Here is a 12,950-nt window from a genome sequence, read left to right as displayed (position 1 = left end):
TAACAAATGGCTCTGCCCCAGACCTTCTCCCAGCTGTTTTCTGAACATTGGTGCCACGTGTGGAAAGCACTCTAGTCGACAGAGCTAACGGCTCAAATGTTGGAGCAGCGTGTGGCACCCGCGTTCTGAGCCCAGGGGAGACCTCTGCCTGTCCCCCCATGGCAAAGGACCACAGGCTGGTTGGTCAGACAGGCACGCGAGGACAACTGGCCCCCGCAGGCGGCTGGCAGACAGTCACCAAGAAGTTGGAGGAAGGGCGTGGCCTGCAGGGAGAGGAAGATGTAGTGAAGGGGATGGGACCCCTGTGAACAATGCAGACCACCCGGAATGACTGACCAGAGCAAGGAACTTAGCTTGAGACTCCTTCTGAAAGCCGAGGCTACAGGCCCTGAGCTCGAGATTGCTCTCCCTGTCCAAGGTGTGCACAGAGGTCCTGGAAGGAGAGATCAGAGAAGGCAGGAGAACACAGCCCTGACCGCAGTGTGGCCCTCACCCTCGTAGTGCAGGGCACCAGGAAGGACTTGAGTGCCCCTACACTGCTTCCCAGGGTCCCCCCGTCCCCCCACAGCCCCGGTCCGACATTCGGAGAAAAATGTCTGTGAGACCCCAATTCTACATTTTTGAAAAATTTATTTCCTACTCTTAGAAGCTAAGAACTCCACCACACAGGAACCAAATTTAGAATCCAGAGTCTTTCCTAGTTTATCTACTTCCTTTTGCAATTTTATAAACAAGATTTTGTACACAAGAGGTAGCAGAGGAAAATTCCAGTCTGCTTGTTCCAAGCTCAAAAGATGCTGCACACGCCTCAGTGTTAGCAGGGAGGGTGGGGCAAGCCAGGTGAGTCTGGTAGCTCAAGCTCTGGGTTTTACAGCCACGAGCTGTTGGCGACCACGAGAGTTCACCCGGAGAGCTGCAGGCAAGCTGCCTGTGGGAGGCTCATCTGTCTGTCCCAGGATGCCTTAGGAGCAGGAGAGCAGTCCTGAGGTCAGACTGGACTGCAAGAGCTTCTTGAGAACACACAGCGTTGAGTCAATTGTGCAATTCCTGCTTGATTGCAGACCATTGTAAAAGATTATAAAAACATCTTCATCCAAAAATTGGCAGTAAAAATGACAACTCTTCCAAGGCAAGCCTGCCTAGTGTCACTTTGTGGTACTACATTTAAAAAGGTCCTCAGTAGGTTAGTGGACTGCAGCTGTTGGAAATCAAGTGGTTACTGGTAACGTGGTGAAGATGCTCAATGTAGCAACAAGGAAGAAGATGGACCAAAGCGGACAGAGCTGGCGATCCTGATGCAGCTTTATGTGAGGACAGCAAGTGCAGGGGCGGAAGGCGTCGTTTCCATAGGAAATAAGGGGACTGACTAGAAGTGGCAATGTCACTCCTGAATCCGGGCTCCTGAGTGCAGTTGCCGGCAATGATATCCCACTAAGTATCATCGCCAGCATTTCAATGCATGTCCCACACAATCTTTCTGCAAGCATGGGTGTGAAGAGATGGGGAGTCGGGAAGGGAAACCATGGGATACGGGCGTTCAGATATTCAAAATCAACTTTAGACCCTCACATTCAAAAACTGTAAGAACACTAGAACCAGACCAGACCTGCCACTTGCCTCTGTTTCCCTAAGGGCACAGCTCTGCTCTTACATGCTGGCCCTTCCATCTCTGTGAGTCTGACACTGGCCTGTGGTAGGCGACAGGAGCTACAAGTGAAGCCGGCTGCACAGGACATCCACAGCTCAACAGTGGCATGAAGACCCCTGAAGCCCACAGCAGGGGACGCCACCTGCCTGCCACTCGTCCCCACAACGCAAAAGCATCAAAAAGGCACTTGGGGCTGGCCGTGCCTCTCTGACTGGGCAGATCTGGCTGACAGTGGCAGCCTGGCACTCCCGAGGCTCCTTTAGATCTGTGCCCGGCACGTGGGGAATAAGGCAGAAACGTAACTCAAGGTGAACAAGGCGGTGGTGGAAACCGAGCCACAAAATGACAAGAACACAGGGAACGGCGGGGCAACCCCAGCCTGAGACCAGAGACCGAGGCCATGTTGGCAAATACAACTAAATGGGTGGTGTCTAACTATTTTCTAGTTATTTCAGAGAAAGTAAGGTTTAAATCTTGCCTTTTCAGTATCTCGTCAAGGAGAAACAAAGTCTTGAATTCTTTTTCTGTAGTAAAATTATGATTCATCTCACAAAGCAGCAGCTCCCAGCCTAGGTATTTAACTCAATATACAATCAATACAAGGGCCACAGAAATTATGTTTAAGTAAAAACAAATGATTGCAGATCACATGACTTAAGACTAGTTTATTCAATATGTCTCCGAGCATTAAAAAGATAATTTTATGAAGTCAAACTCAATAAAATTATAAAGTGCTTTTACTTTTGTTGTTTTAAAATTTTATTTTGGGAACAACTCGTCACTTTTCAGTGATTGATCTCAGAGAATGCACTCTATACTTCTAGAGAACATAGCTTTTTTTATTTTGTTTTAAATTTATTATTGCTCTTTTCAGTCTTGAATCAGAAAATACCTTAAAGAGCTTAATAATGCCACAATTTCTGATACTAGTAACATGTCATCAAGATCTAAGATTATGCCGAGGGCTCTTAACCAGACAAAACCAGAGATTCTGTACAAAGAGGGAGACATATTAAATACAAAGGTCTATGTAAACTGGATTCAATTACTATTTTACAATGAAAGGAATTTTACCACATATCTTTACATCGTTCTAAACAGGATATTCCTATTCAACGTTACTGCAGATTAAAAATTTCCCTCACATACCTAGAAATATAAAAACCAAAAGATTCGCCCCCTACCCAGCCCATATGTCACAGAGAAAGCCACAGCTTTGCTCCTCCATCCTCACTCTCCTAGGCTCAGGCGTCCCAAGTTGCCGCCAGCTTTACTTCCTAAAATGATGTGTCAGTGCACATGTTCACCTGGGACAGCTGGTCCACGTGCCAGGATTCTCCCGCTCGCTGCTAAGCAGCCCCCACCTTCTAGTGGCCAGAGAAGGCTTCCCTTGGGAACACATGGTCCTCCATTACACCCCTGGCTCAGACTCCAGGCTCTTGTAAGGGCTTCAAGGTTGAGATTCTGGTTTCCAAAAGGTGCTGAGCATCCCATCTGGGCACACTGCTCTAAGGGTCAACATCATCAAGGTCACTTCTTAATTCACCAATCATCATGGGAGATTCTGAACCCTGTAGCAAAGAAAGGAAGTTAAGGTTCCTGCAATTAAAGTTAGGCAAGAGCTTCCCACACCGACTTCCTTACTTGTGTTCTGTAATTTAAGAATAACCTCACCGAGCAACTTAGTTCTGCTTAGCCAAAGGTAATAAGACACAATGCTAACTATTACTCCTTCTGCAACTCATGATTATGTAGAACATTTGCATTTGTATGGTCTTACTCAGTCACTAAAACAACCCTTGGACTGGCCTCAGCTCTACACTTCTCTACACCCACACAGGCAGACTCACGTTAGGACTGATTAAGCAATGGGAAAAAGCAGAGAGAGAGGGACTGGGCACCAGCGACACTTGACTTCATGCCAGGTCATGCTAGGTCATTCCTGAGTCTACAATTGGGTCCTGTAATCCAATGGGTGGTGTCTGGTTTATGTGAATAATTAGTTGTGAAGATCTATCCCATGCCTTGCCATAGGGCTGAGCTGCTGTCTTTACACCCACTCTCTAAAGCAGGGTCACTTCTTTCTTGACCTTTGGAAGGCCGAAGAGCAAACGCTGCCTTCCAGCCAAAGACAGGCTGCAGAGATACCTGCTGTAAGTGTCTCTCCCCATTCTCATTGGCAGGGCTGCTCTCTGACCCATTGCTGCTTCCTGATTGCTCTTTTTCATTCAGCAAAGCTGTGGCATATGCTAATGTGTCCTGCGGAGATTCAAACACATGAAGACAAATTAGGGGCTGGTCCAGACCAGTCCTGAGTAGCAAGCACACTTGAGTGACATCTGGCAGCACTTCCCCACAGCTGCCAAAGCACCCCACAACCCCTTGTCCTGTGAAACCTGTTAACCAACCTGCAGCAGCGCTTTTCTCAGGCAAATGATTTGTTCCCATTGGCTCTGAGGACACCAGCTCACTGTCTTTCATAAAAAGACAATGGCTGTTTCTGTGTCTCATTTCCTACCCTTCCCTCTCTTCTGAGCGGTGGTTTCAAAGCATGCCAGGGCAGACACCTCTCACCTGAGCTGAGATGGTTCGCTGAAAGGTTTTTCCAGTTGAGGTTTCGTTAGAGACATTGCTCTGCGGAGTCCAATAATGTTCTGACATCTGGGGTAAAAGACCAAGCAGAGGTGATGGGTAAGCCCCCCCCCCCCCAGTACACAGTTCCTTCCCTACACACCCGAGTCTAACAGTCAGAGGTACAAGTCTACCTAGACCTCCACACCCCAATTATTATGGAGGACCATCCCCCACTTTCCAACAGGAAGATACTGCTTCTTAATCAGAGTGCTGGCCTCGACTTTTCATCTCGGGAGTGAAGACAGATGTTAAGTAGCGCCCCCTCACCATACATGCCTGTGTTTCCCATACTTTCTTACTGGTGAACAACCATGGTCCAAATATATGAAAAGGAAAGTTCCAAAAAGAAGTCATTCTTAAGTTTTAAATTGTGTGCCAGTGTGAGTATTGTGATGAAACCCTGTACTGTCCCTCTGTCTGCTCCGGACAGAAACTATTTGTCCAGTGATGTATCTACCCTCTATATGCTACTGGCCCAAGGATCTCTCCACTGGTAACACATCAGCGTTACAAGAGTCATGCAGTCTGCTTATACTATCCACCTCTTCACACAGGCATCACATCATTTCCCATCACCACAAGAAGCATTAGCACAGTACAAAATTCTTTTATTACAGTACACTGTTATCATTTTTCTAGTGTATTCTGTCCCCATTTTATTGTTATTATTAATCTCTTCCTATGCCTAATATCCAGCTAAACTTTATCATATGTATCTAAAAGAAAAACACAGCATATGTAGGCTTGGTACAATCACCCACCTGGGGGCATGTCTTAGATCATAACTCTTTGGAGCTGGAGAGATGCCTCAGTAGTTAAGAACACCTGCTGCTCTTACAAAAGACCCGAGTTTGGATCCCAGCACATCCAGGTCCAGAGGATGTGACACCCTCTTCTGGTCTCCATGGGCACTCACAAGCATGTGCATATACTCATATACACACATAAATAAAAATAAAATCTTAAGAAAAAAACTGTTGTGTGGTGGCGCATGCTTTTAATCCCAGCACTTGGGAGGCAGAGGCAGGCGGATCTCTGTGAGTTCAAGGCCAGCCTGGTCTACAGAGTGAGTTCCAGGACAGGCTTCAAAGCTACACAGAGAAACCCTGTCTGGAAAAAAACCAAAAAGAAAAAAGGAAAACAAACAAACAAACAAACAAACAAAACCCCCACAGCACTGTGAGATGTGAGGGAGAGGTTGTTACCATATTAAGACACAACTTTAATACATGTACATAATGTACTGACTAAAGAAATGTTTGGAGGGCTAGAGAGATGGCTCAGTGATTAAGAGCATGTATTCTACTCACAGAGGACCCAAGTTAGATTTTCAGCAAACATGTCAGGCAGCTTACAAATGCCTATGAAATGCTTATGACTCCAGCTCCATGGGATCTGATACCTCTGACCTCCGTAGGCGCATGCACACGCGCGCGCACACACACACACACACACACACACACACACACACACACACACACACACACACTAATAAAAATAATAACAATAGATCTAAAAAAATTTTGACATCTCAAAGTAGTTTGAGGTCATTCTATGAGTTAAGTTTTAGATTCCTATGTTATAGAGCTGGCAAAGTTCAAAATTCTATTACCTTCTTCTGTAACCACTGTACAGCCCAACTCCAGTGATGGGAATTCTCCTTGAAGTATTCTTTAGCAGCAGGACACCTGGTCATCAAGGATATTATTACTAGTCAAATCCTTTTTGAAAATATTCTTGCTCAGCTACAGCTGAACTTGAAACATGAAGGCTACTTTTATTAAAAGTAAGTTTTCCCTTTATGTTTGGACAGGTAAAACCATCATCTGCTTGACCTCCAAAAGGCAGCCAAGGCAAATACAGTGCCTAGTCTCACTATCTCTAACTATCTCAATAGTTCTGCTAAAATTCGAAGCTGGAAAACCAAACAAACCCAACTATCAATAAACTGTGTATTTAATAACTAATCTTTGTATATAATCAAACTAATCTTTAGTTTTGTGTTAGAAGAAGGGAGAATGAGATGCTGGGGGAATAATTTGAAAGCATGCTTGGGAGCACCTCTCCTCCTTTCCATTTACTTCGCCTATCCACATAACTGTCCTCCATATCTGAAGAGAGCACCGAAGGTGATGTCGCCACTGGTGTGTGTAGACAGGACACGTGAGGACACTGGCAGGCACTGGGCAGCTGCTGGCAGGGGACATGCCATTGGTCCTAGCACTACTTGGAAATGCCCATCTTGACATGCTGCCATTATCAAGTCTAATCAAGGGACCTGCATTTGTGGCAGGCAGACACCTGTGTCCAGAGTACTATGTCCTCTAGAAAAAAAAAACATTATTGCACATAAACCCTACCTACTTTCCTGTTTGGGAAGTTCAAGCACAACAAATTAAGCCCAACAAACTTCTCATTCTTATTCTGATACAAGTCCAAGAATGGCCATTTCTATGCCTACAAAGTGGGGCAAAAAAGATGACTGAGTGCAGGTACAATGTAGTCACTATAGTCACTGACCTGGTCTGACTATGGACTACACAGGGCTAGACATCAACCACAGAATGACACAGCCTGTGGCACATAAGCACAGGAAGGACGTTCTAACTAGAGCATGGACAAACCTCGAAGACACTGCACTACGTCAGGCAAGGTAGTTGTTGGATACATGGAGGCAGAAGTTAGAACGACTGCCAGCAGCTCAAGGTGAAGGAAATGGGGAGTCAGTACTCAGCAGGGGTTCAGAGTTTTAGCTTTGGAAGATGAAAGGATCTAGAGATGGATGGTGGTAAGTACCATTATTTACTGTTTATGTGCCATGGTACACAAGCGCAGGCCTGAAAACAACTCCTGGGAGTCATTCTTCCTTCTACCAACACAGAGGAGCTTCGTTACTCAACTGCACGGACTGTATACTTGTTAAGGTGTTATGTCCCGTCTATTGTGTCATGGTTAAAAAGTACCTTCACTCTGAGGTCAACCTCAAAGTGTAAGTTAGTTCTAAGACGGCAGGGATGCCACTCAGACCATCTGTGCCGACACCTCCCCACCGCCAGGCTGCAGTAAGGATTAAATGAAGTAGTGCCAGCAAAGCACCTGGCACAGAGTCCTGGCTTGTAAGTGCTCTACAGAAATAGGTGACAGGAGTCTGTCTCTTGAGAGTCTGTCTCTTGAGAGACTTTCAAACTGGGGACCTTGAGTTCCAAAGAGCTGCTGGTTCACGGAAAGGACTTCGGGAAAGTTCACTGTTGCTCCTGAGGTCTCCAAACCCACCCGATTCCTGCCCTCCTGACAAGGCCGGTAAGCTACCTTTCCTTCTTTGGAAATTCTGCAACATCGATTACTTTCTAATATTCCCCCTTCAGTTTCTTTGGGGAGACAATCTGAATAGGTTCCTGTAGTTTTCAAGCAGGCATGCCCTCAAATCTGTCAGTTTCTCTCAGGTCCCAAAACAAGGCAGTTCCCACCCCACAGTCAAACCCACTTCCTCTCTATTTTAAGTTTGTACTTACTTTTGAGCAAGAGTGACAAGAAATTTGACACACTGGTAGCAACGACTGCTGTCCACATGGTTACTGTGGTGCATCAATGCTGGAGGAAGACAAGACACACTTTAAAAACAAGGCCCTGGAGGGTGCAGGTACTAGCGACTGTTCTTGCTCTGGAAATAAGTTTGATAAGTGGGTAGGGAACAATTACCTGACTCAACAGAACCATCCAGATTCTGGTGTTTTACTATGTTTAAAAACACAGGTGTATGTAGTAGCTTGACTTCTAGAACTGGAAGAATTACAACTTCAACTGGATGATATTCAAAACTCTCCCACACTGCTACCCAGACAAGAGCAGTTACAACTATTTATCATTTGATAATGGAAATTTATCAAATTTTTCCTATTTTCTATTTTAGCAATTTAAAAATACTCTTTATGTGCTAATGCTTTTAGGTTCCAGAGGACCTGGTATGGCTGATGCTAGGATTACAGTACTCTGCCCCAAACTGGGCTAGAAACCTTTGAGCTTGTAGCTCTCTTCTGCCTTACATGGTGGCTGTTAGGTTTGTTCCTCCTAATGCTGCCATGTGCTGCTTAAGGATGGGGATATATTCTGAGATTTGTTTGGTAGGTGAGGTCTTTGTTGTAAAGATCAGGAGGAACTTATGCAAAGGAGAACCATTAGTGACATAATCTTATGTGACCCCATTTTAGGTATAGTACACCAGTGACAGAAATGTTCTGTGGACCATGATGGTGCACAACAAATCCAGTGTCTATGATGAAAGATTTTTGTGGATGGTAGAAAGTGGACAGGCATGTTTTTACTGAACCATTTCTAATGCATAGTGTATTAAAAATAAGTCAGATTTCTACAAAAGAAATAGAACATGGTAGACAATGGACATGTGGGTCAAAAGACCACACTTCATATATCTGTCAGTACTGTAAGTCTAGGGCATTAGGTTTTCTTCCCATGGCTGCTGAGGAAGAAAAAGATTTGTCACCAGAAAGACCCCTTTAGTGTTTAGAAATCTTTATAGCATTTCTTAACCTTCCCTGATCTGGGAAAGAACCCTAGAATGGACCTATTGCATAGAAGGACAGTCTCCTGGTCAGGATGAGGAACCCCAGTGACAATAACAATCCGTCTAATGGAGCAGTCATCCAAGTCAGGGAGAGCAGAGGGGCCATGCCTGCGGGAATGGAGCTTATTTATAAATTCATTGCAGGCACTTTGCTCCTTAGCCGGTATACTTGCCTAGTAATCCATTTTCTGTCTCAAACACAAATTTGACTCGCTCTACTTGTATGGGATCTTCAATGACCTGTCAGAGGAAGGAGACAAAGTTAGCAACTGACAGCAGCAGCAGCAGCAGCAGCCTGTGCAGAAGCTCCTGGTCTTTCCCACAGTTCTACTCCAGGGGTTAGCTTCTACAACAAAGCAAATACGAAGGGATGTTATGTGAGTGCCATCTCTAATTCAAAACCAAAATATAAAATTATCAAAGATCCATTCATTTCCTATATATGTGTATCTAACAACTCTAGCCATAGTTTTCTGAGGTCTGAAGACAGATGTTTTGTGTTCCTAAGGACACAAGATCATTTTTAATTTATTTAGCAAAAATGTGTTTAAGTTTTGCTGTTGGGTCCCCTCGAGCTTTGCCTGCCCTGAGCTCAGCTGCTCCCGCCAGCCAGAACATAGGGGAAGAGCAGTCCTCGGTGGCCCAGGGGGGTGGGGGAATACCCAGCCCAGGGCCACTCGAGACACAAGGGAAAAAAAAAAAAAAAAAAAAAAAAAACCAAACAAACAAGTTTTGCTGTTGGACAGGCTCTTGCTGCACCTTTAGTTATTGGCATTGAGTGCTGCGTACAACAGCCCGCTGCTTGGGTCTATTGCTGCCCAGTTCATGATACATAGCTCTATATCATTTCCGAATGTTTATAAAACAGGACTGGGGTCAAAAGGAAGAAAGATCAGAAAGACAGGATTTTTAGCACATGACACCCATCAAGTATTTCCCATGATGTATTTTTATATTTTAAGCCATTCAGTGCCTCTGCACTAGGTTTTAAAGGGACACAGTCTCTTTTCTAGGAGGTCCTGGACTAGTCTCTCACACCAGCTCATTCCAAATCATTACATTCTATTAGTTCTCTTACCAACTGATCTGCTCCTTGCTAGCCTTCTACCCTCTGCCTCGTTTTCTTGCCAGGCTCCTGCAAGTCCTCCCAATATCCAACCCTGCTTGTTTTAGTTCTCCCTTCAAAACAATTGCCAAAGGCATCCTGCTATGCAAATGAGCCATTTCATTCTCCTGCTTAAAACATTTTCATGGCGCACCGTCACAGACAGCAGAGGCTGGGAGATGTGGAGATGAGCAAAAAGGCATGTTTCAGAAGTAGGAGTGATGGGAAACTGGAGGCTACATGCACATTCAAGGAAGCATATGGTTACTTCTCTTGATGACTGCCGTTTGCAAGAAATGGAACTAATACGGCTTGATCACTTCATATTCATTGGCTAAATAAAACCTGTGCCCTATAGAAGAAGTTCCTGTATCCTGGCTCTGGCAGCAGAAGTCTTTTGTAACCTGTCTTTGTCATCCTACCGCATCTGCGCCCCCCACCCCTCCAGCTCTCCTACATGGCTCTTCCATCCTTTAGTCATACTAGTCAAGTCCGTAGAGGTCCTCTGTCATAACAGTGTTATACCTGCAAACCCAGCAACTGACCTCTGAGTGTTGCCCTCAGGGTTAGGCACAATGACTCACACAACTGAGGCCTCAATACAAGTTAACTGTCATCCATTGCTCCTCTGGGCTCTGAAGTATAATTGCCTGTGGTTTTGCTTGGCTTTCTCAATATACTGAAAGCTCTTAAGACTTTCACTGCTGCTCCTCTCTAAGTCAATAATGCACGGGACACGTGACCACTATGAAGAAGAGTCAGTAAACGTAGGCAAGCTGAACAAAAACCAGTAAGGAACCAGTGATTCATAAACACATGCTAACTTGTAGACATATAAATGCAAGCGAGTCAGCAGAGACTATGCGACTTACCAATATCTCATGCAGTAGCTGGAATGTATTCTTTAACTCATGGGGTGGAGCGGTTTCTAGCTGGTTCTGAAAATAATTTCGTGAAAGGATAGATTCTGGTAACTTCTCAATGGAAAGCACAATTCTGGAATCAAGTTCTAGTTCTACCACTGTTTGTCTGTCACAGTCTGTCAACTCCTCTCAGAGCCTCAGTTTCCCCAGATCCTTAGCCAGGAGCACGTAAGCCTCTAAGGCTCTTTCAGTTCAGTACTCCACGTTATGTTATTAGGAATGTGAGGAAGAAAGGGAGCATTCTGGGTCACTAACAACCACAGTCTTACACAGCTACAGCCACACTCTACTCTGCTTTCTAGGGGATGCCGGTAGCAAAGAAATTGAAGAGGTAAAACTCTCAGGTAAGCTTTGAGTGAATATATTAAAAAGTCAGCTTATGAAAGAGAAAAATCTGCTAAGATACACTAAGAAAACAAGGTTTATAAAATCCCCTTCTGCATTTTAAAACTGATTTTTACTTCTGTGTATGTATGCACATATGTGTGTGGGTGTCCACAGAGGCTAGAAGAGGGCACTGAAAATTCCATGGAGCTGGAGTACAGGCAACTGTAAACCGCCTGCCTGGTGTAGGTGCTGGGGACTCATCTCTGGTCCTACTCCAGCCTGTTCATAAGTACGGTGGAAAGAATACTGCAGTTTATCAACACACTTCCAAGGCGGCAGGGATGGCACTTATGAAACACTTTGCCTAATGTTGCACGGATCACCACAACTTTGAAGTCCAGCTCTATGTCTTCCTGTTTTGTAGAGGGAAGCTGCTTGGGTTCATAGTCACAGAGTGAGTAAGCAGACGAGAGGATGAGGACCGAACACCTTTTACTAAGAGCCACAGACACACCTCACTAAGTACCTGCTACTTGTTAGCACCAGGCACATCTCTATTACAAACAGGAGTATGAAATTCTACTACACAAAAGAACTTCTGTGGGTAGGAACTAGTACATCAGTGTGAATTTCATACAAAGACCTGAAAGGAAACATGCCTACGTGACAAGATTGCTCCTCGGGCAGAGTGGGAAGTGGACTATGGATGACCAGAAGTACATGCCAAGTAGACTTCGGCCTTATTTGTGTTTTTTCACTCAGAGAATAAAAATGGTGTAAGTATGTAAAGATTTAAAAACTAGTAAAATGACACGCATACTTACACACTTTTCTAGTAACACCCAGAAAGGCGGTGAGCAATGTGGTAAGACACAGTTCACAGCCAAGGTCAGTCCCAAAGCCCTACTCTATCACTGGCTGGCTGTATGACCCTCTTTACTCTGCCTCAGTTTCAATTACTGGAAACCACATCGGGGATTTCATGGACTATTTGAGAAGCAAGTGAGTTAAATGTAGTACATTTGACATAGTTTTTGTGTTTAGTAGCTGCAGTGGGTGAGGTAGTGATTACTGTATTGATCAGTGCTTTTTAATTACTTATATCACTGTTCTAGAAGACATGAAACCCTATTTTTTATTTTTAAGACACTGCAGGTAAAAATAATTACAGCTGTGAGACAATTTCACCCACAAATGATCATCAGAACATTAATATTATTAAAGTATTATCCTGAACTAGTTAAAAATTGAACCATATGCAAATGCTTACCACCAGGCAAAGGGCTAAGTGAATTACGGTACACGAAGGGATGAAATATGGGAAATGACATGACCAAATGAAAGAAGACAGAATTATAAAGTCAATAAGCTCTCAATTATATTAAAATACAAAGACAAAATAAAAAGATAGAACAGAGCATAAATTAAAAGAATGCTCTGGTGGTCATCACTAAATAGTGGAGTTATGAATTCTTTTCTTAATTCTGTAAAGAGAAACAATACTGTTTTTACAATTAGGAAAAATGAGCAAGACCACGCTCTCCTAGGGTCTCCGCAGAGTGCAGGCTACAGCAGGTATGGCTAGGGTAACGAAGTGTACCTTAATGAAGTGCAGCATTGTGAAGGAAAAGTGCTCATTACAGAAACAGCAGTACACCACCATCTCCATGAGTGCCAGCAGGGAGCCGGTCAGCTCCCGCAGAGCAAACATGACCTGGTGGGAGACACAAA

The 12,950-nt window shown here is 44.4% G+C and overlaps 1 protein-coding gene across 3 annotated transcripts in view; it reads right to left on the bottom strand.

Moving 5' to 3' along the window:
- Window positions 1-613: 613 nt before the first annotated feature.
- Usp24 (ubiquitin specific peptidase 24) overlaps window positions 614-12,950 on the bottom strand; it is a 142,909-nt gene continuing 130,572 nt past the window's right edge. For 2 of the 3 annotated variants that reach the window (XM_028887991.2, XM_028888001.2), the window contains exons 62-69: window positions 12,820-12,933; window positions 10,842-10,907; window positions 9,038-9,104; window positions 7,795-7,873; window positions 5,895-5,970; window positions 4,223-4,309; window positions 3,797-3,907; window positions 614-3,219 (exon numbers count right to left, since the gene is read on the bottom strand). In XM_028887991.2, the coding sequence (XP_028743824.1) occupies window positions 3,157-3,219; window positions 3,797-3,907; window positions 4,223-4,309; window positions 5,895-5,970; window positions 7,795-7,873; window positions 9,038-9,104; window positions 10,842-10,907; window positions 12,820-12,933 (663 nt within the window). In that variant the 3' untranslated portion in view covers window positions 614-3,156. The remainder of the gene's footprint in view (window positions 3,220-3,796; window positions 3,908-4,222; window positions 4,310-5,894; window positions 5,971-7,794; window positions 7,874-9,037; window positions 9,105-10,841; window positions 10,908-12,819; window positions 12,934-12,950) is intronic. The other variant, XM_028888012.2, reaches the window with a different exon arrangement.

Source organism: Peromyscus leucopus, chromosome 2 (genome assembly GCF_004664715.2).
Source record: "Peromyscus leucopus breed LL Stock chromosome 2, UCI_PerLeu_2.1, whole genome shotgun sequence".
In the NCBI taxonomy this organism is placed as follows: domain Eukaryota; kingdom Metazoa; phylum Chordata; class Mammalia; order Rodentia; family Cricetidae; genus Peromyscus; species Peromyscus leucopus.
This window is presented reverse-complemented; position numbering and strand designations above follow the sequence as displayed.